Genomic DNA, 24,840 nt, shown 5'->3' with positions numbered 1-24,840 from the left:
GCAATAAACGGTATTAAGAAATGGGGTATGTGAACTTTTGATTAGGGTCATTTGGATGTTTTGGGTTCTCATTATGATTTCAAAACAGAAAAACAGTAGTTTGACAGTAAATGGCTTTACCCAACCACTAACAATGATTGGAGAAAAAGTTTTGCTGTTATCATTCATATTCTCTGAAAAAAGCCAATAAAGCAAAAGGTCTGCTGGGGTAAGTAAACTTTTGAACACAACTGTAAAAAGAATTGCATGAAAAGGCAGCAATGATTTCACAAAACTGTTATAATAATAAATAAAATATCCAACATGTTGTTATATTAGCCTAATGATTCTTGAGATAATTATATCAATGCATCAAAGCTAAAATAATATAAGCTTCATGGCCTGAAATGTGTTGTCAAATGTGACAATGTTCAAGACTAAATGCATTTTTTAGCACTAGATACATGTGATTAGATCAGGGGTGGGCACTTAATTTGCATGAGAGACCACTGTGGAGGGCTGAGCCAATAGGCTGAAACTAACTATACTCAGTATTGTTATTAAATTATCATTTTTTTATTACAATTAATGTTATAAATTAATATTGAGCAGAATTATTGTAAGTAAGTTGAATAACTTCTACTGCTCATAAATGTTACAACAGAGCTTATTATAACATATAATTTTACAAGAGGCAGCTAATCAAAACCATATAATTAACTGCATTTTATAAAGTAAAAAAAATACAGTAAATCACACTGCTCCTTATTTTCAGCCCTTATAGCTAAATCAACCGCTTCACCCTCATAGTATGATGTCCCCAGTCACCCTCTCGCAGAAGGCTAACACACAGTATGCTGTCCCTGCAGCCCCACGCACAGTAAGATACCGCCAGTTAACCCCTTCAACTCCCCACATAGTATGATGGTCCCTATAGTATGAAATCCCTACACAGATTGATGCCCCCACCCAGTATGATTCCTATACAGTCACCAACACTGTAAGAACCCTCATGTAGTTTGATGACAACACAGTAACCCAAATACTATGACATCCTTCACAAAAGTATAATATCCCAGCAGCTTTCCACACAGTATGATTGCCCACAGCCTGTAAAGCATTTATGATCCCCCACAGCCCTCCCCAGAGTATGATGGGCAACATAAACAGTGTGATCCCCCACAGCCTCCAACACAGAATGATCATCCCCTTAACCCTCCAACACACACATGCACAGTATGAATGCCCCATAGACCTTCACACAGTACGATGGCTCCCACAACCCTCCAAACAGTGTGATTCCCTAAAGCCCTCAACACAATATTATGCTCTTAAGGTACCGTCACACTAGACGATATCGCTAGCGATCCGTGACGTTGCAGCGTCCTCACTAGCGATATCGTCCAGTGTGACAGGCAGCAGCGATCAGGCCCCTGCTGTGCTGTCGCTGGTCGGGGAAGAAAGTCCAGAACTTTATTTCGTCGCTGGACTCCCCGCAGACATCGCTGAATCGGCGTGTGTGACACCGATTCAGCGATGTCTTCACTGGTAACCAGGGTAAACATCGGGTAACTAAGCGCAGGGCCGCGCTTAGTAACCCGATGTTTACCCTGGTTACCATCCTAAAAGTAAAAAAAACAAACAGTACATACTTACCTACAGCTGTCTGTCCTCCAGCGCTGTGCTCTGCTCTCCTCCTGTACTGGCTGTGAGCGTCGGTCAGCCGGAAAGCAGAGCGGTGACGTCACCGCTCTGCTTTCCGGCCGCTGTGCTCACACAGACAGTACAGGAGGAGTGCAGAGCATAGCGTTGGAGGACAGACGGCTGTAGGTAAGTATGTAGTGTTTGTTTTTTTTTACTTTTAGGATGGTAACCAGGGTAAACATCGGGTTACTAAGCGCGGCCCTGCGCTTAGTTACCCGATGTTTACCCTGGTTACCGGCATCGTTGGTCGCTGGAGAGCGGTCTGTGTGACAGCTCTCCAGCGACCAAACAGCGACGCTGCAGCGATCCGGATCGTTGTCGGTATCGCTGCAGCGTCGCTAAGTGTGACGGTACCTTTAGAGCCATGCCACACACAATATAATGGCCTTAACAGCTCCTTAACAGAATAGTCTACCACAGTGATTGACACATTAGGATGTCCCCCCAGTTTTCCTCCACAAGTACTGGCTTCTCCAGTCTGTACAACTTGTGAACTGAGAATCCCAACAGCAGGCGTCATCATGTGACATCATCACGCCTGCGGCAATGGACTTAGATGCATCGGCTGAATGAACTATATAGATTCCTGTTCCACCATTAGATGTACCTGTATCAGCATCCTGAATATGAAGGTACCATTGAAATAGAGACACTGGACTGGGGTATTGTGGTGTCATTGATGGGACGCCACAATTTCCAACCCTTTGTCTTTCCTGGCCCATATTCTGGACAGACACCACCAATGGGTCAAAATTTCTAGCCCGGGACCACAGATCTGGCATAGATAGTTTCTGTTAAGTATTCTGTTTTGCATATACACATGGTCAAAATTGTTGGTATCCCGCGTTTAAAGACAGAAAAACCCACAATGGTCACAAATATAACTTGGATCTGACAAAAGAAATAATAAATAAAAAATCTATGACCATGAACAAATTAAAGTCAGACATTTCTTTTCAACTATGCTTCCACAGTATAAAAAATAAATAAAACTCATGAAATAGGCCTGGACAGAAACAATGGTACCCTTAACTTAATATTTTGTTGCACAACCTTTTGAGGCAATCACTGCAATCAAACGAGACTTCTACACCTCTCGACAGGTATTTTGGCCCACTCCCCAAGAGCAAACTGCTCCAGTTGTCTTGTGTTTGAAGATTGCCTTATCCAGACGGCATGTTTCAGCTCTTTCAAAATATGCTCAAGAGGATTTATGTCAGGTCAATGGTGTCCTCCTTGGTTGTCTCACATGAAGTCCACTTTGGCTCATACAACGACAGATAGTGCGATCTGATACTGATCTTCCTTGAGCTTGAAGTTCACCTTTAATCTGTTTAGAAGTTTTTCTGGGCTCTTTTGTTACCATTCATATCATCCGTTTCTATGATTTGTCATCAGTTTTCCTCCTGCGGCCACATCCAGGGAGGTTGGCTACAGTCACATTATTTTGAGGGTACCATCATTTCTGTCTAGGCCTATTTCATGAGTACTATTACTGTGGAGGTCGGATCCCCTGCTTTGATGTGGGCTCCAGCGCTGAGCCCAACTCAAAGCCGGGACATGTCAGCTGTTTTGAACAGCTGACATGTGCCCGCAATAGTGACGGGTGAAATCGCGATTCACCCGCCGTTATTAACTAGTTAAATGCCGCTGTCAAATGCTGACAGCTGCATTTAACCGGCACTTCCGGCCACCGGGCCGGAAAAGCATGCATCGCCGGCCCCCGTCACATGATCGGGAGTCAGCAATGCGTAGGCACAGTAACCAGAGGTCTCCTTGAGACCTCTATGGTTACTGATGCCGGCTTGCTGTGAGTGGCACCCTGTGGTCGGCGCTCATAGCAAGCCTGCAATTCAGCTACATAGGAGCGATCTGATGATCGCTGCTATGTAGCAGAGCCGATCAGGCTATGCCTGCTTCTAGCCTCGCATGGAGTTTATTGAAGCATGGCAAAAGTAAAAAAAAGAAATCATACCTACACATATTTGGTATTGCCGCATTCAGAATCTCCCAATCTATCAAGAAAAAAAAGCATTAACCTGATCGCAACACAACACACAACAGCGTAGTGAGAAAAAAATTTGAAACGCCAGAATTACATTTTTTTGGTCACCGCAACATTGCGTTAAAAAGCAATAACTGGTGATCAAAAGAATGTACAGTGCCTTGCGAACATATTTGGCCCCCTTGAACTTTTCAACCTTTTCCCACGTATCATGCTTCAAACATAAAGATACCAAATGTAAATTTTTGGTGAAGAATCAACAACAAATTGAACACAATTGTGAAGTTGAATGAAATTTATTGGTTATTTTAAATTTTTTGTGGGGAGTGCAATATTATTCGGCCCATGTAACTACTTTGTTGCTCCATCTTTTGCTGCGATTACAGCTGCAAGTCGCTTGGGGTATGTCTCTATCAGTTTTGTACATCGAGAGACTGAAATTTTTGCACATTCTTCATTGGCAAACAGCTCGAGCTCAGTGAGGTTTGATGGAGATCGTTTGTGAACAGCAGTTTTCAGCTCTTTCCACAGATTCTCGATTGGATTGAAGTCTGGACTTTGACTTGGCCATTCTAACACCTGGCTATGTTTATTTATGAACCATTTCATTGTAAATTTTGCTTTATGTTTGGAAGACAAATCTCCGTCCCAGTCTCAGGTCTTTTGCAGACTCCAACAGGTTTTCTTCAAGAATGGTCCTGTATTTGGCTCTACCCATCTTCCCATCAATTTTAACCATCTTCCCTGTCCCTGAAGAAAAGCAGGCCCAAACCATGATGCTGCCACTGCCAAGTTGGACAGTGGGGATGGTGTGTTCAGGGTGATGAGCTGTGTTGTTTTTACGCCAAACATATCGTTTGGCATTGTTGCCAAAAAGTTTGATTCTGGTTTCATCTGACCAGAGCACCTTCTTCCACATGTTTTTAAACGACACTTTTTATGGATATCTTTGAGAAATGGCTTTCTTCTTGCCACTCTTCCATAAAGGCCAGATTTGTGCAGATTTGTTGTCCTATGTACAGACTGTCCCACATCAGCTGTAGATCTCTGCAGTTCATCCAGAGTGATCATGGGCCTCTTGGCTGCATCTCTGATCAGTCTTCTCCTTGTTTGAGATGAAAGTTTAGAGGGACGGCCGGGTCTTGGTAGATTTGGTAGATTTAATAATAATAATAATAATAATAATAATAATCTTTATTTATATAGCGCCAACATATTCCGCAGCGCTTTACAGTTTAACAGTAGATTTGCAGTGTTATGATACTCCTTCCATTTCAATATGATCGCTTGCACAGTGCTCCTTGGGAGGTTTAAAGTTTTGGAAATCATTTTGTATCCAAATCCGGCTTTAAACTTTTCCACAACAGTATCACGGACCCGCCTGTTGTGTTCCTTGGTCTTCATGATGCTCTCTGGGCTTCAAACAGAAACCCTGAGACTAACACAGAGCAGGTGCATTCATACGGAGACTTGATTACACACAGGTGGATTATATTTATCATCATTAGGCATTTAGGACAACATTGGATCATTCAGAGATCCACAATGAACTGCTGGCGTGAGTTTGCTGCACTGAAAGTAAAGGGGCCGAATAATATTGCACGCCCCACTTTTCAGTTTTTCAGTTTTTCCACAAAAATTTAAAATAACCAATAAATTTCAATCAACTTCACAATTGTGTTCCACTTGGTGTTGATTCTTCACCAAAAATTTACATTTGGTATCTTTATGTTTGAAACATGATATGTGGGAAAAGGTTGAAAAGTTCCAGGGGGCGAATACTTTCACAAGGCACTGCATTTGCACCAAAATGGCATAATTAAAAATGTCAGCTCGGCATGCAAAAAATAAGCCCTCACCAAACCCGAGATCACGAAAAATGGAGACGCTACGGGTATTGGAAAATTGCACACATTTTTATTTATTTTTTACTACTTAGATAAAACGTAACCAAAACATGTTTGGGGTCTATGAACTCATAATGACCTGGAGATTCAGAAGGCAGGTCAGTTTTAGCAGTTAGTGAACCTAGCAAACAAGCCAAACAAAAAATAAGTGTGGGATTGCACTTTTTTTGCAATTTCACCGCACTTGGAATTTTTTGCCCGTTTTCAAGTACACGACATGCTTAAACCAATGATGTCGTTCAAAAGTGCAACTTGTCCGGCAAAAAACAAGCCCAAAGTGCAACTTGTCCGGCAAAAAACAAGCCCTCACATGGCCATCTGTCAAAAGGTAAATAGTAGACAGCACCGCCAACTTCACTGAATCAGAGTGCCTGACATGCAGGACACTCGTTAAAGCTTAGCCTCCAGATCCCGGGTGCTCCTCCGAAAATCATTGAAATGCAATCCATATAACGAAGAAAAGATTGTATAGTTGTATATTCTGTAATGTTCCTACTATTGCATTCTATAGTTTCACACTTTCCTGTCACATCTACAAGCAATAAACGAAGGTTACAACTTTACAGCCTCTTTTCTTAAAGAAGACAGGGTGGTTAGCTACATGTCTCATTGCACACCCTATTAAAGTGTATAAGGACATCATAAAAAGCAATATCTGACTTTCATTTGTTCATTTTCATAGATTTTTAATTTATTATTACTTTTGTCATATTCAAGTTATTTCTGTGACCATTGAGGGGCTTTCTGTCATTGAACGAGGGCTACCAACAATTTTGACCACGTGTGTGTATATAGCGAAATATAAATATGGAGCTACACGTTATATCAGCCTTAATGAGGAATCTAAAAAGATGTCAGTTTGTAGATCATTAGTGATATCCTGATAATGGTAAGCTATATGAGGGTGATTTTTAACAGAAAGAGAGCACAACAATGCCAACACCTCCATTAATACTGTAGTGTATAGGGCTCATCGGGTCTCACAGGGGACTGTTGAGGAAATGACACAGGCAGATAGCGGACATGGCTGTTTAGAAATAGTATTGATTCAGTTACATAGGCGCCTGTTTCTGCTGGTTGGTGTAATTTACTCATGAGTATCCAAGAAAAAGAAGGCTCAAGTGCTGTGTAAGTCAGAAGGGAATATGTTGTGCCATCACATAATAGCTACTCCAATTGTAGGAATGCAGCAGAGATCTAATATTTCACAAATATACAAAGCTTAATTGCCTAGTTTAAAGGATTATCATGCTTCTGCAAATAAAGTCTATTCCATCCACAATAAAAAGTTATACAATTTATTAAAAAGCTTAGTTTAATCATTACTCTTTATTTTGAAGATATCTTTCGAGAGTCATTGAATGTCATGTTCTTTGTTCATTCTCGATCATGTGATGTACCCATTACAAATAATAATACACAACGTTGAATACCCTTGTGATCATCACAGGACAAAGACATCCTCTGGAAGCGAGCAATCAATTCTGATTATTATAAAAATAAATCGTAAAACTGGGACTAGTTAATAAAATCCTTAAAAAAAAATATTATTCGTTCAGTTGTAAGAAGCAGGTATATAATTATAATCTGCTTCTAAATAAGAAACTGTGCACACCGCTAAATTCACTGGATGTTAGTGGATGGCTATGCGTGCTAGGTTCTGTCATTACTGCCCGAGGACTAAATCAGATGTCAAATCCAAGAGAAGGAGCCGCACATCAAACCTAATGTCCAGTTAAAGTGTCATTAAGCCTGAAATAGAGCTGGACTTAGCTTTTCCACATATGTATATGTGCGTGGAAGAGAAAAAGGCAGAAACTCCCAATAAGTATAGACCCATAACTGCAAATGGTGAATACAAGCAATAATAATGATTGCATTGATAATCATTAAGTTCTGCAGCTTACCTGACCTATTGTATAATGAAATAAATAATTTAATTAACTTCATTTAATTTGCTTTGCTAAAACTTAATAAGGAAACACAGATGATGATCTCTCCAGGATTTGCCATATTTTATGTAAATGGTCTCTCCTACCTGTCGGCCAGCTCTAATTTCTTTGAGAACATTCTCATAGCAGACTTCTTCCATGTCATGGAGTTGTTGTGTCTAAAAAATAGAAAGAGACAAACATTTACATACTGAAAGTTTAACTTAAAATATAGTGAAATATACACTTAAATAACTATTAAAACATTTTAATTTTGGGTTGAATACAACAATCTTACTGTATGATCACATTTTAAAATCAGAATTGAAATAGTTTGACTATCGTTTCAATGCTAAAGAAAAACTATCAAATTGCAAATTTCTAAACACTTATATAGGAAATGTCATTTTAAATAAATTTCTAAATAAAATATAATCATCATCATTTTGTCTAGGAAGATAATCACCATAGAATATAAAAAAGCTGCTGTCTTGTTAAACTGACTGAAACCTATCATAGAATGTTAATTTTGCAGTGAGAAGCCCCACACCCTCCCTTAATGAGCAGGAAGATGTGCCCTAATACAGGGGATACCAAAGGTGATGAGGTATGAAGAACAGGCTTACACTGCTGCCCATAATGTAAATCTAATTTTATACTGGAGACACCAGAGGTGTCGAGGCACCAAGTGCTGTTCTCACTGCTAACTACCGTGTCTTTCTGATTGAATAATAGATACCAGGGGTGCTGAGGTAAGAAGAGGCTGCTCATACTGCTGTCCACCGTGTCTTTCTGATCTAATACTGGAGACACCATTGGTGCTGAGGCAATAAGAGGCTGCTTACATTGCTGTTCACCTTTAATAGTGGAGACTCCAAGGGTGTGGAGGAGCTGCTGTCCATCTTGTGTTACTGATCTAATACTGGGCATACATGGGGCGCTGAGGAGAAGAGGCTGCTCACACTGTTATACATTGTTTTTCTGATCTAATACAGGAGATAAAAGGAGTGTGAGGGTAAGAAGATGCTGCTCACAGAGGGTAAGAAGATGCTGCTCACACTGCTGTCCACCAAGTCTTTCTGATCTAATACTGGAGATACCAATGATCCTAAAGTAAGACATGGTTGCTAATACAACAGTCCACACTGGCTTTCTGATCCAATACTGGCGATACCAGGGATGATGAGATAAAAGAGGATACTCACACTGCTGTCCATCATGTCTATCTAATCTCATATTGGAAATACCAGGGGTATTAAAGGGACTCTGTCACCTGAATTTGGTGGGACTGGTTTTGGGTCATATGGGCGGAGTTTTCGGGTGTTTGATTCACCCTTTCCTTACCCGCTGGCTGCATGCTGGCTGCAATATTGGATTGAAGTTCATTCTCTGTCCTCCATAGTACACACCTGCACGAGGCAAGATTGCTTTGCGCAGGCGTGTACTATGGAGGACAGAGAATGAACTTCAATCCAATATTGCAGCCAGCAATCAGCCAGCGGGTAAGGAAAGGGTGAATCAAACACCCGAAAACTCCGCCCATATGACCCAAAACCAGTCCCGCCAAATTCAGGTGACAGGTTCCCTTTAAGATAAGAAAAGGCTGCTTACACCGCTCTCCACAATGTCTTTCTCTTCTAATATATGAGCAACCAGAGGTGCTAAGGTAAAATGAGGCTACTCACACTGCTGTTTACCCTGTCTAATGTAATACAGGATATTGTTGTGAATTCCGTTCTTGGGCTCCCTCCGGTGGTTGTAAATGGCACTTTTGTGAATTCTGCCCTTGGGCTCCCTCTGGTGGTTTTGAGTGGAACTGCTGCTCCTTGGGTTTAGCTTTGCAGCTGCTTTCACTAATCGTCTCTCCTGGCTCTGCTATTTAACCTGGCTCTAGTCTTCAGCCTATGCCACTTGTCAATGTTTTCTGGCTGGATTCACATCTCTGCTTGGATTCTTCTGGTTTCCTGACCAGTTCTGCTAAGATAAGTTCTGGCTTTGCTCATTTCAGTCCACATGTTGTGGACTTATTGTTCTGTGCATTCTATTTTTGTCCAGCTTGTCATTATGGATTTTTTCTGTTAGCTGGAAGCTCTGGGAAGCAGATTTACCCTCCACACCTTTAGTCAGGTGTGGAGATTTTGTAAACTCTGTGTGGATTGTTTTGTAGTTTTTATACTGACCGCACAGTATCCTTTTCTGTCCTATCTATCAAGCTAGACTGGCCTCCTATGCTAAAATCTGATTTCATCTCTGCGTATGTTATTTTCCCCTCCTCTCACCGTCAATATTTGTGGGGGGCTATCTTTCCTTTGGGGATTTTCTCTGAGGCAAGATAGGTTTCCTGTTTCCATCTTTAGGGGAAGTTAGATGTTAGGCTGTGCCGAGGGGTCTAGGCAGTGTCAGGTACCCCCCACGGCTATTTCTAGTTGCGCTGCTAGGTTCAGGGTCTGCGGTCAGTACAGATACCACCTCCTTCAGAGCTTGTCTCATGTTGTTCCTAAACCACCAGATCATAACAGGAGATATCAGGGGTGCTAAGGTAAGAAGAGGCTGCTCACACTGCTGTTCACCCTGTCTAATGTAATACAGGATATATGAAGGGTGCTAAGGTAAGAAGAGGCTGCTCACACTGCTGTTCACCATGTCTTTCTGATCTACTACAGGCGATAACAGCAGTGCTGAGATAAGAAGAGACTGCTAAAATTGCAGTACACACCCTGTCTGTCAGACTGCGGAATGGTTTCTGTGAGATGGAGATAACGTACATCTTGTACTGTAAATCTATCTTCCGGATCATAACTGTGAAGCTTCCAACCACACATGCTCCTAGGCACCTGTCCTGTCTGTGAAAATGATGGCGGCCATATTAATTTAAAGTGATTAACTATCTAGATAAAATGAGTATGATTTGCAGGTCATAAACATTTATGAATTTGATTAAAATGCAATTTCCTTTATGTACTTTATTCTATTCCCAGAGAACCCCCCCCCCACCCCCCTTTTAATCCACAAAAAAAAGGCTGGTGTTACGTCGCAGCAAATAGAAGGGACACATTTTTCCACAGCTTATAAAAATAGGCAGCCCTGAGTCTATCTACATTGGGCACCAAGCTGTTTCTGGTTGTGTGGTATCGGTATTGGTCCCTGGTGAAGCGCACCAATCATTATCTACATATAGCAGGTTTGATCTGTGGGCCATGCTGTCAGACTGAGCTGGTCCAAGGGGTGCAAAAAATACCTTAAAGAGGTAACACCATTTGAGACATTTATGACTTAACAAAATGTGCAAGAAGGTTTTGGTGTCAGTTTCACTTCCAGGATTATATCTAACTAGCTATTGAACCCCTTCTACGCCCAGGTGGTGAGCATTTATATTGGTATATGGTCTCCATCCTGTCATGTGCTGCTCTATCCTGCGTCCCCATCCTGTCATGTGCTGCTCCATCCTGCGTCCCCATCCTGTCATGTGCTGCTCCATCCTGCGCCCCATCCTGTCATGTGCTGCTCCCATCCTGCACCCCCATTCTGACATGTGCTGCACCCATCCTGCACCTCCATAATGACATGTGCTGCACCCATCCTGCGCCTTCATTCTGACATGTGCTGCACCCATTCTGCGCCTCCATTCTGACATGTGCTGCACCCATCCAGCGCCTCCATTCTGACATGTGCTGCACCCATCCTGCGCTTCCATTCTGTCATGTGCTGCTTCCATCCTGCACCCCCGTTTTGTCATGTGCTGCTGCCATCCTGCACCTCCATTCTGTCATGTGCTGCCCTATTCTGTCATGTGCTGCTCCCATCCTGCGCCCCCGTTCTGTCATGTGCTGCTCCCATCCTGCTCCACCATTCTTTAATTTGCTGCTCCCATCCATATGCCCCATACGCTGCTCCATAAAGGTTGATGGCCCCCATAAGATGCTCCATAGTATATGCCCTCGTACACTGCTCCATTACGGTTGATGGCCCCCATAAGATGCTCAATAGTATATGCCCCGTACACTGCTCCATAAAGGTTTATGGCCCCCATAAGATGCTCCATAGTATATGCCCTCGTACACTGCTCCATTATGGTTGATGGCCCCATAAGATGCTCCATAGTGTATGCCCCGTACGCTGTTCCATAAAGGTTTATGGCCCCCATAAGATGCTCCATGGTATACGCCCCCGTACACTGCTCCATTATGGTTTATGGCCCCCATAAGATGCTCCATGGTATATGCCCCCGTACACTGCTCATAAGATGCTCCATTGTATATGCCCCGTATGCTGCTGCAATATATATAAAAAAAAAATTACCATACTCACCTATTGTTGCTGGGCGCCGAGTGCTGGGGGGCCTGAGCAGGCGGGGACACCGGCGCGCTGTGGGGGTCAGGTGCCGGTATCGCCGCTAGCTCAGGCCCCCAACACTTGCTATATTCACCTGGCCCCGTTCCACCGCTGCACGCCGCCATCTTCCTCATCGCGCCCTCTGAACTGAACGTCACAGGCAGAGGATCGGGACACGGAGACGGAGCCGCACGCAGCGCTGGAACGAGGGACAGGTGAATATAGCCAATACTTACCCTCCTGGCGGTCCCTGCCTCTCCGTTGGAGATCGCGGTGTGCGTTCAGTGCTTACGCATACCGCGATCTCCTGGGAGCATCACTGTGGGGTCCACACTGCGCCAGCGCTTGCGCAGTCTATAAAGGCTTCGGACAGAGTGACGCTCCCAGCGTTATTTTATAGATCTGTAAAATGGGGGCTCTCTGCTATGTCATTCTCACTATAGAAAAGTCCATGCATGTGACTCCATTGCAGTTTATCTGAGCTGCTGAAAAAGTCATGTTTCAGAAATCCCATAGAACTATAATAAACTTTTTGTATTGAAGAAGTGAAATAAATTAACTTTTTGATTATATTCTAATTTTGTGAGAAGCACCTGTACAAGTGACCTCCAGGTACAAGCACTGCGGCTAACTTTAATAAGGACAAATAATGACGATACAGCTAACAACAAACATGGCAGAAAAAAAAACTGTACTGCACATTTCATTTTTCTCTCTTTATGGTATCCAATAGCATTTATTGAATATCATTTTCATCGTAACTAAAATATAGCATTAAATATGACATATGCTTAAAATCTAGGGATTGTGGAACGCTTCATATGGTCGTAATGCTTAGGGAAATATGTATGCTCACTTATAAGGGTTGTCTAATGTGATTCTCAGAAAACAGCACATAATTTAATGCATGATGAGCAAAAGTGAATTTCCATAACTAAAACAAGTAAAATGCCATTCTGGCATATTAAAAGAAGCAAACATCCCCAATGAATAGCAATAATCCCCATTCTCATATACAGTATTTCATATGCCACACTACACAGACCTTATCATGCACCAGCAGAGGACTATGGTAATTGATTTATATGCTGCATAGCTGTCACATTGTCAGCTATAGTGTTATTCATTAGAATATTCTTAATCAGGTTTGGAATTGTATGTTGTGATCATCAGCATCAATGTTTTCAGTTGTCGTTGTTAAGTACATTTTGCGAGAAAGCTGCCATATGCTTGCAAATTTAGTTTAAAGGGAAAAAATTGCGTTGCTGGAAAATAATATCCTGGCCAAATGAATATTCAAAACAGTTATTGCATAATAGCAAAAATCAAGACAAGAACTAAAGCAAAAATCATGATAATGGTAGTTGAGACTCTTGAGTACATTATGTATAGTAAAGGTTTGAAATAAGTAAATGGCAAAAAAATTGTTCCGGAAGAAAAATAAAAGTTACCTGGTCTCAATTTGCAACCATATACTGTATATTGTGTTATGTATATGCTGCTTAAAAAGGGCAATCACCTGCTATACACAAAATGAAAATGGTGGACAGATTCAAAATTGTACAAGCAAGATTTTATGTTCTGCAGAAGACAGGATCAATAATTATTCCACCGCAATAGACTGGTGAGATCAGACATTTCATATTCTGAATGTGATGCGGTACAAATACATGTGGAAAATGTGGCAGAAATGTGAAATGTATTATATGGACCGAAGCATTGGGACACCTACAGGAGTTTTTATGACATCAAATTCTAAATCCATAAGCAATAATATGGAGTTGATACCCACTCTGCAGACACACCAGCTTCTACTCTTCTGGGAAACCTTTCGAAAAGTTTTTGGACTATCTCTTAGACTTTTTGCCCATTCAACCAGAAGAGCATTTGTGAAATCAGACACTGATGATGGACAATACAGTCTAAAGCCACCTTCACACATCTGTTTTTTATGGTCATGTGTGTTCCATTTTTTAAGGACCACAAATACTAACATATGCAGACTAGAGTTTATCGAATAGCTTCGGATAAGAGCTTATCAAAATAGCTACAGCACTTCCTGAGTTGCTGCATCTGTAACGTGGATACCTGGAGAACTCTGGCTGATCAGTTGTTGGGCTCTCCATGCATGTGTTGTGACTGTCACACAGACGCGACACATGCAGCTGCGGGGCCGAACAGCTGATTCAATTTGGCACTAGTGAAATAACCGAAAACAGAATGTCCCTAAAAAACTAATGAAAGGACAAGAAGAAAATTGGTCAAGGAGGCTGCCAAGAGGCCTACAGCAACACTAAAGGAGCTGCAGGAATTTTTAGCAATAACTTGTTGTTTACTGCATGTGAGAACATACTCTCATATTCTTCATGTCTGTCTTTTCTTAAAAAGAAAAACATCCTAAGCCAGGCTAAGTGTAGTCAAAACCTACATCATGCCTGTGTCTGCAAAAAGCATGTGGGAAAACGTGTTATTGTCTAATGAGTCCGAGGCTGAACTTTTTTTTTGACATAACTCTAAAGGTTTTGTATGGTGCAAAGCCAATACTGCGCATCACTAAAGGAACACCATGCCCACTGTGAAAAATGGTGGAAGCAGCATTATAATATGTTTTTGAGGCTGATTTAGTCAAGGCAGAAGGAAATTATGAACTGTTCCAAGTATTAGCCAATCTTGCATCAAAACCTTTGGAAGTTTGCTGAATAGCTGAAGATGTATTTCACTTTCAGCATGACGATGACCTTAAGTATCCCTCTAAATTAGTGTTTTCCAAACTCAAGTCCTCATGGCCCAAAACAGATTATGTTTTCAGGATTTCCTCAGTATTGCAAAGGTGATGGAATTAGTAAATTCCTACAGGATCTCTCCCCTGTGCAATACTAAAAAAAATCCTGAAAATATGAACCGTTGAGGGCCATGAGGACCAGAGTTTAGAGTTTGGGAAACACTGCTATAAATCAACAAAAGAATGGCTTCACCAGAAGAAGATCAAAGTTTTGGAATGGCTGCTGGGTTGATCTCAAGAGGGCCATATATAGAAAAATTCTAGGTGTGCCAGACTTCTACTCAAAAACTTTTATAATCAAACCTTCAAAACAACGGAAGGAAAAGGAACGTATAATCATTATTTTTATTCAATTTTCAAAAAATTCCAAAATAACGATACAAATTATATAGTATGCTTCATGTCATGGAGACATGCAATTTTACTGCCCACTATTGGTTAATCAATAATATTAGCCCAATACTACATGATAAATAGCTTACAGGATTTTACTATAATCTTTACCTAATTGTTTATAACATAAACCAGAAGTATACCTTGCTAATAATGTATAGAAAATCATTAATAAAGTGCCTGCAGAGTGGTATACAAAAGGTAAAAAAAACAAATGTGCAGCCTTGCAGCGCTGAGGTCCTGAGTTCTAATCCCACCGTGGACAACATCTGCAAGGAGTTTATATGTTCTCTCTATGGTTGAGTGGGTTTCCTCCGGGCACTCCGGTTTCCTCCCACATTCTAAAGACATACTGATAGGGAGTTTAGATTGTGAGCCCCATCGGGGACAGAGATAATAATGTGTGCAAACTGTAAAGTGCTGCGGAATATGTTAGCGCTATATAAAAATAAAGATTATTATCATTATTATTATTATATGTAAACATTGGCTACTGGATGCAACCCAGAAAGTGCCTTGGCGCATGTAGACAATATTGCAGATTTGAAATAAGCATGAAATCAATAGTAAAGCGGTGCATGTTAATTTAGTTTACCTCAGTGGGGAGTGTCTCCCACCCCCTACTACTCAAAAAGACTGAATGCTGTCAAAAATTCAAAGGGTACTTCAACAAAATAATTTTATTGGTGTGCATATTTTTCAACCACATTATTATAGTTATTTTTCTATTACCAACTTAAAATATTTCAGTTTATTTTTCAACTAAATTGCACAGAATATAGTTGACATTAAAGGTGGAAAAAGTTCTGAAATAATTCTTCTTGGCAAGATTTTTTTTTTAACATGATAAAACCTTGACATATTAACATGGGTGCGTAGACTTTTCATATCCACTGTATATCTAATTGCCTAATGAATATATGGACAAATGTTTTGGCCTACTCCATAGCAGAATGCAGGCCAAGCTTGGTTGTCATTGGACACCTCGTTAAAACAAGGTCAACTTTCAAAGATATAATTAAGCAACCAACTACATGTCTTTATCAAGCTACTCATTTTAATTCAGAACGTACAGCCAAATCGAAGGATAATTAAGGAGAGGCAATGGCAGTTCTTATAGACAGGCACTTGATACAATTAATGAAGGTTAAAATATGCACATTGCAATAAGCACCATATGGCAAACTATCCTTTTGTGTATAAACTTGAAACTGCTCCCCGCAGATAGCAGGTATCTCACTTTACAGAAATGCGGATGAAGAGCCTACTTAACCCTTAACACTGACAGTATTCCAGAAATTGCATATAAAACAGCGGTTGGGTTTCCAGGGCAAACTGATGACACAATGGTACAAATGAAGAGCAGAATGTAAGTGCTTTATAGGAAGCAAGTACTGTTTGGAAGTGCAATAATATCAAGACTAATGAGACTTGCAATGTCTATGTGACAGGCGCGAAGAAACTTCATAAAAGAAAATGAGAGCAGAATGTAATCAGATGCAATTGCCAAGTCATTTTACAGCGTACCTGTTTCTTCGTGTGATATTGCACGGGCTGATTTACCAATTATTCAGAACAGTTTGGGTAAATGACTCTTGCAATAGCTTAGAAAATATTTTATTCTTCAAAATATCATAAAAATAAATAATAACAAGACGATAACAATGGAACATAAAAATAACAGCATCTGAAATAAGGTTGTGAACCTGACCCCAGTAGTTGATGATAGAAGCAAATGGGTATACTTAATGTGCACATACATTTAGATTATAAGCTCTTAAAGACCATTCTGTCCGTTATGCCATTACTTGAAGAGTATTTGTTAAAAAAAAACAATAAAGAGAAGCACAACAAGCTAAACCTCGAATATGCCACAATCAGTGACTAGTCATTTCTAAAGGTGATGGCATCTGTTTAAAAGAAGCAACTCCTCACTCAATATCTTCATAAGGAGTGAAGGAGTATAATCAATATACAACTTATACTGCATACAGCCCCTGTTCAGGTTCAACTCAGGCTAAGTTCACATTTGCGTCGGGCAGAGATGCAGAGGGCTGCGTAGTTCCTTCGTTAAGCCCCACCCACTGCCGCACCTCTTCCAAGAACAACATGTTGCGTTCGACACAGTTTGGCGCAGCGTCAAAGCAACGCATGCGGACACATACATCCACATGGCCTGCATACCCAATGTTAAAGATAGGTACACAGGAGGCATGCAGACGTCAGTCTGAAGCTCTCCGCAGCTCTGCCCAACGCAAATGTGAACCCGGTCTAACATTGCATTAAGTGTGAACAGCACAGCTCTACAGCAGAATAGCACAGCTCTGTCGCACAACAGCATGGCTCTGCCACAGAACAGCACAGCTCTACAGCAGAACAACACAGCTCTGCCGCACAACAGCACAGCTCTGCGCACAACAGCACAGCTCTGCAGAACAGCACAGCACTGCAACAGAACAGCACATCTCTGCTGCAGAAAAGCACAGCTCTGCAACAGAACAGGACAGCTCTGCAACAGAACAGGACAGCTCTGCAACAGAACAGCACAGCTCTGCAACAGAACAGCACAGCTCTGCAACAGAACAGCACAGCTCTGCAACAGAACAGCACAGCTCTGCAACAGAACAGCACAGCTCTGCAACAGAACAGCACAGCTCTGCAACAGAACAGCACAGCTCTGCAACAGAACAGCACAGCTCTGCAACAGAACAGCACAGCTCTGCAACAGAACAGCACAGCTCTGCAACAGAACAGCACAGCTCTGCAACAGAACAGCACAGCTCTGCAGCAGAACAGCACAGCTCTGCAGCAGAACAGCACAGCTCTGCAGCAGAACAGCACAGCTCTGAAGCAGAACAGCACAGCTCTGCAGCAGAACAGCACAGCTCTGCAGCAGAACAGCACAGCTCTGCAGCAGAACAGCACAGCTCTGCAGCAGAACAGCACAGCTCTGCAGCAGAACAGCACAGCTCTGCAGCAGAACAGCACAGCTCTGCAGCAGAACAGCACAGCTCTGCAGCAGAACAGCACAGCTCTGCAGCAGAACAGCACAGCTCTGCAGCAGAACAGCACAGCTCTGCAGCAGCAGAATAGCACAGCTCTGCAGCAGAACAGCACAGCTCTGCAGCAGAACAGCACAGCTCTACAGCACAACAGCACAGCTCTGCAGCACAACAGCACAGCTCTGCAGCAGAACAGCACAGCTCTGCAGCAGAACAGCACAGATCTGCCGCAGAATAGCACATCTCTGCCCAACGCAAATGTGAACCCGGTCTAACATTGCATTAAGTGGGAACAGCACGGCACTGCAGCAGAACAGCACAGCTCTGCAGCAGAACAGCACAGCTCTGCAACAGAACAGCACAGCTCTGCAGCAGGACAACACAGCTCTGTCGCACAACACCACAGCTCTGCAACAGAACAGCACAGCTCTACAGCAGGGGAACACCGCTGTTGCACAACAGCACAGCTCTGCCGCACAACAGAACAGCTCTGCAGCAGAAGAGCAAGGCTCTGCAGCAGAACAGCACAGCTCTGCCGCAGAACAGTACAGCTCTGCCGCAGAACAGCACAGCTCTGCCGCAGAACAGCACAGCTCTGCCGCAGAACAGCACAGCTCTGCCGCAGAACAGCACAGCTCTGCAACAGAACAGAACAGCTCTGCAGCAAAATAGCACAGCTTTGCAGCAGAATAGCCCAGCTCTGCCGCACAACAGCACAGCTCTGCTGCAGAATAGCACAGCTTTGCAGCAGAACAGCACGGCTCTGCAGAACAGCACAACTCTACAGCAGAACAGCACAGCTCTACAGCAGAACAACACAGTTCTGTCGCACAACAGCACAGCTCTGCAACAGAACAAAACACCTCTGCCGCACAACAGCATAGCTCTGCAGAATAGCACAGCTCTGCTGCACAACAGCACAGCTCTGCAGCAGAATAGCCCAGCTTTGCAGCAGGACAGCATGACACTGCAGCAGAACAGCACAGCTCTGCAGCAGAACAGCACAGCTCTACAGCAGAACAGCATGGCTCTGCCGCAGAACAGCACAGCTCTGTTGCACAACAGCACAGCTCTGCTGCACAACAGTCACAGGACCTGAGACCAGCTAAACGGTGGTAAAACCAATCTAATATTGATGGTCTATCCTAAGGCTAAGTCAGTAATGTCTTAGTCTCAGGCAACCCCTTTGTTAAAGGGAACCAGTCACCTGAGTCATGCGTCCCAAACCGCAAGCAGCATGGACCAGAGCCCGGCTGCACAAATACAGCAATCATGTAGCCAGACTCTGATTAATTTTGCCCGAGATTTGAGCATGATTCAAGTGACAAGTTCCCTTTAAGTTAAAACTGACAAATGATTAATATCCCTCTGGTGTGTAGAGTGTTACCTCCAGATAACAAATAATTTACATATTATGAGAAATGGATTTTTCTGGAATAAAACAATGGATTACACATATCAACATGTCCATATAGATGGCTTAGAGGGGGTTAATCCTACTGACAGATTCCCTTTATAATTTGTAGCTTTCCTAATTATCATATAGTTTTTATTTGGTTTTCAAAACCAGTAACGATAATAACCTACAAAGACCCTTCCACTGTATTTTTCCCCACCACCACCCCCCAGGAAGCAGCTCTGGCTTTCTCTACTGAGGGTAATGCAGATCACACAAAGCTGCAGCAGGCGATCTGGCCAATTACTTCAAAGAAAAAATTGATCATATTCAACAGGAAATCATGTCCCAATCCCTTCATACCTTGCACTGTCCTCCCTCCCCCACTGCATCTAGTTCACTCTCTGACTTTGAACCAGTTACAGAAGAAGAAGAAATCAGGCTCCTTGCATCTTCTCGCCCAACCACTTTTGCACCAGTGATCCCATTCCATCACATCTCCTCCAGTCCCTTTCCCCGGCTGTCAACTCTCACCTAACAAAAATATTCAACCTTTCTTCCTCTTCCGGTATCTTTCCCTCCTCATTTTAGCATCCCATCATACATCCATTACTTAAAAAAACATCCCTCGATCAGAACTGTGCCGCTAATTATAGACCTGTCTCTAATCTTCCCTCCATCTCTAAACTCGTCGAATGCCTGGTCCACTCCCATCTTACCCGCTATCTCTCAGATAACTCTCTTCTCGACCCTCTTCAATCTGGTTTCCGCTCTTTACACTCTACTGAAACTGCCCTCACTAAAGTCTCTAATGACCCACTAACAGCGAAATCTAATGGTCACTACTCAATGCTAATTCTCTTGGATCTCTCCGCAGCATTCAACACAGTGGATCATCAGCTCCTCCTCAGTATGCTCCGCTCCATCGGCCTCAAGGACACCGTTCTCTCCTGGTTCTCCTCCTATCTCTCTGACCAATCCTTCACTGTATCTTTTGCTAGTTCCTCCTCCTCTCACATTCCCCTTACTGTTGGGGTTCCTCAAGGATCAGTCCTAGGCCCCCTCCTCTTCTCTTTGTATACCGCCCCTATTGGACAAACAATCAGTAGATTTGGTGTCCAGTACCATCTCTATGCTGACGACACCCAATTATACACTTCTTCTCCTGATATCACGCCTGCCTTTTTAGAAAACACCAGTGATTGTCTTACCGCTGTCTCTAACATCATGTCCTCCCTCTATCTGAAACTGAACCTGTCAAAAACTGAACTCCTCATGTTTTCTCCCTCTACTAACCTACCTTTTCCTGACATTGCCATCTCCGTGTGCGGTTCCACCATTACTCCAAAGCAACATGCCCGCTGCCTTGGGGTCATACTTGATTCCGAGCTTTCATTCACCCCCCACAACCGATCACTGGCTCGCTATTCTTATCTGCATCTCAAAAACATTTCTAGAATTCGCCCTTTTCTTACTTTCGACTCTGCAAAAACTCTTACTGTTTCACTTATTCATTCTCGTCTGGACTATTGTAACTGTCTACTAATCGGCCTCCCTCCTACCAAACTCTCCCCGCTCCAATCTGTCCTGAATGCTGCTGCCAGGATCATATTCCTCACCAACAGTTACACCGATGACTCTACTTTGTGCCAGTCATTACACTGGCTACCCATCCACTCCAGAATCCAGTACAAAACTATTACCCTCATCCACAAAGCTCTCTATGGCTCAGCACCACCCTACATCTCCTCTCTGGTCTCAGTCTACCACCCTACCCGTGCCCTCCGCTCCGCTAATGACCTCAGGTTAGCATCCTCAATAATCAGAACCTCCCACTCCCGTCTCCAAGACTTTACACGTGCTGCGCCGATTCTTTGGAATGCACTACCTAGGTTAATACGATTAATCCCCAATCCCCACAGTTTTAAGCGTGCCCTAAAAACTCATTTGTTCAGACTGGCCTACCGCCTCAATGCATTAACCTAACTATCCCTGTGTGGCCCATTAAAAAAAAACAAAACAAAAAAACTTAAACCATAATCAGGTTCCTCGCAACATGTTCTCATTCACTTTATGCAGTTAATAGCCCTTTGTGTCTGTACTGCTACATACTTAGGCAGTTAACTGGTTCATGCAGCTTTACATGAACACCTGAGACTTACACTATGGCTGGTCCAAATAACTAAAGCAATTGTTACCATCCATCTCTCGTGTCTCCCCTTTTCCTCATAGTTTGTAATCTTGCGTGCAGGGCCCTCATTCCTCCTGGTATCTGTTTTGAACTGTGATTTCTGTTATGCTGTAATGTCTATTGTTTGTACAAGTCCCCTCTATAAGTTGTAAAGCACTGCGGAATATGTTGGCGCTATATAAATAAAATTATTATTATTATTATTAATATATATAGTGTTAAAGTGTGACTATATTACAGGATCTAGGATTCTGGGCAGATCGGTGGGGTCCAGGCCCTGAAGACGCACAAGTGTCCGAGGTGATTGCTAAGGGTCTTAGGGTTCCAATCCCAATAATTTGCACAGAATTATAAGGCCTACAACCTATTAAAAAAATACTCAAAAACTAACTACTCTTTAACATACAGCCCTAATAAATATTGTTCACTTTCACTCTTTATCAATCATAGCTTAGGATCTTGTGTTTCCTTTGGTTCAATAAACTTCTGAATATGATGTCTTCATTTTTAAGTCATTTTTATATATTTGCATACAATTTGCATTAAAATCATTAAATCAGTGAAAGTGTGAAAAAATGATTGTATACCGTTTCTTTAGCTGAACAATATAAATGACTTGTTAAAATTACATTGCTTCGGTATGTTGCAATTATCTCCAAACATGAACTATATCTAACAGAATTCTACACTGTCTTTATTTCTGAGTTGTGCATGGCCTAATCTAATGGCTATCTGCCATTAAAGGGAGTCTTTCACCGGTGTTTGCTACCCTGTCTTGGAGCAGCATTATCTACGGACAACAACCCTCACTTCAGTGCTGTATCACTTACTGGGTTGCTTGCTGTAGTTTTGGTAAATTTTCTGCACACTGAGCACTGCATAGCACCATCCACACCACTGATTGGCAGCTTGCTGTGTACACTGTGCAAAGGCAGAAAGATGTGTTGAGGGAAGGATTATACAGAGCTTGTGAATACGGAGGACTACATGGCAGCAGGTTTACCAGTCCTCTAGTGATGATCTTATGCTTACAAAACTGTGATTTAAAACAAAACTGCAACAAGCAGCCCAATACTTGACACCTCTCTACAATAAAGGTCTCTGCCCGTACTTTATGCTACTATCAGATTAGTAACAAAAAACTGGTGTTAGATTCACTTTAACACTTGGGCACTGCATATGTGAATTTTCCAATATAAGACATGCAGATTCAAATCAAATCAAATTCTATACGTTTTGCTCCAACGCTGTTATTACAGATGTGACAGTGTTTTCATAGAAAAAAGTATGCATTTCCAAACTTTGATAGCATATTTCCAATTAATTGCACCATTTAAACTTGCCTTGTTGGTTGACTTTATTCCAATGAATGTCTGCCCAAGAGGAACAGGTCGGAATCGCCCATCAAAGTAGAAAAGGCCAATATAAGGATTGACATGAAGAAAAGTAGCAACGTCCAAGTAGTTGGGTAAAGTAGCTGAAAGACCCAAGATCCTTATCATACTTTGTGTTGATTCCACCTTAAACAAAAACAACAGAATAGGTTAATATAGGTATGTAAGAAAGACATTTACAACTAATTTAACTGCATTTCTGAAAATACTAGGCTTCTTTTCTCAATGTTCTTTATGAGCCGAGTGATCTGCGAACTCCCAAGACTTTTTGCTTCCAATTATAATTTCATGAAAAAAAAATAGTAAGCGACAAGTAAAGAAAAAGTTACATGTATTATACATGAGCATTTCTTCGTGACCACAGTAAAAAAAAAAAAAAGTATAAATATTGGCCACCCAGCCAAATGATGTTTATGGAAAGTGAAAAAGTAAAAACTATTATTTTTTTTACACACACATATACACTGCTCAAAAAATAAAGGGAACACTTAAATAACAGAATATAACTCCAAGTAAATCAAACTTCTGTGAAATCAAACTGTCCACTCAGGAAGCAACACTGTTTGACAATCAATTTCACATGCTGTTGTGCAATTGGAATAGACAACAGATGGAAATTATTGGCAATTATCAAGACACACTCAATAAAGGAGTGGTTCTGCAGGTGAAGACCACAGACCACATCTCAGTACCAATACTTTCTGGCTGAGGTTTTGGTCACTTTTGAATGTTGATGGTACTTTCACACTCGTGGTAGCATGGACGGACTCTATAACCCACACAAGTGGCTCAGGTAAGTGCAGCTCATTCAGGATGGCACATCAATGCGAGCTGTGGCAAGAAGGTTTGCTGTGTCTGTCAGCGTAGTGTCCAGAGGCAGGAGGAGCTACGTGGAGACAGGCCAGTACACCAGGAGAAGTGGAGAGGGCCGTAGGAGGCCAACAATCCAGCAGCAGGACCGCTACCTCAGCCTTTGTGCAAGGAGGAACAGGAGGAGAACTGCCAGAGCCCTGCAAAATGACCTCCAGCAGGCCACAAATGTGCATGTGTTTGCACAAACGGTTAGAAACGGACTACATGAGGATGATCTGAGTGCCTGACATCCACAGATGGGGTTGTGCTCACAGTACAAGACCGTGCAGGACGCTTGGCATTTGCCACAGAACACCAGGATTGGCAAATTTGCCACTGGCGCCTTGTGCTCTTCACATATGAAAGCAGGTTCACCACTGAGCACATGTGACAGATGTGACAGAGTCTGGAGATTAAGTGGAGAGCGATCTGCTGCTTGCAACATCCTTCAGTATGACCGGTTTGGCAGTTTGTCAGTAATAGTGTGGGGTGGCATTTCTTTGGAGGGCCGCCCAACCCTCTATGTGCTCACCAGAGGTAGCCTGACTGCCATTATGTACCGCGATGAGATACTCAGACCCCTTTGTGAGACCATATGCTGGTGCGGTTGGCCCTGGGCTCCTCTTAAAGCAGGACAATGCCAGACCTCATGTGGCTGAAGTGTGTCAGCAGTTCCAGCAAGATGAAGGTGTTGAAGCTATGGACTGGCCCGCCTGTTCCCCAGACCTGAATCCGATTGAACACATCTGGGACATCATGTCTCGCACCATCCACCAACACCACCACACCAACACCACAGACTGTCCAGGAGTTGGCGGATGCTTTAGTCCAGGTCTGGGAGATCCCTCAGGAGATCATCCACCGCCTCATCAGGAGCATGCCCAGGCATTGTAGGGAGGTCATACAGGCAAGTGGAGGCCACACACACTACTGAGCATCATTTCCTTGTCTTGAGGCATTTCCACTGAAGTT

The 24,840-nt window shown here is 42.5% G+C and overlaps 1 protein-coding gene across 1 annotated transcript in view; it reads right to left on the bottom strand.

Moving 5' to 3' along the window:
- Positions 1-24,840, bottom strand: part of ASCC3 (activating signal cointegrator 1 complex subunit 3) — an 887,461-nt gene that overhangs the window by 564,196 nt on the left and 298,425 nt on the right. The window contains exons 11-12 of the mRNA XM_069726311.1: positions 22,966-23,142; positions 7,634-7,705 (exon numbers count right to left, since the gene is read on the bottom strand). Coding sequence (XP_069582412.1) covers positions 7,634-7,705; positions 22,966-23,142 — 249 coding nt within the window. The remainder of the gene's footprint in view (positions 1-7,633; positions 7,706-22,965; positions 23,143-24,840) is intronic.

The sequence above is a fragment of the Ranitomeya imitator genome, chromosome 5, assembly GCF_032444005.1.
Source record: "Ranitomeya imitator isolate aRanImi1 chromosome 5, aRanImi1.pri, whole genome shotgun sequence".
Classification (NCBI taxonomy): domain Eukaryota; kingdom Metazoa; phylum Chordata; class Amphibia; order Anura; family Dendrobatidae; genus Ranitomeya; species Ranitomeya imitator.
This window is presented reverse-complemented; position numbering and strand designations above follow the sequence as displayed.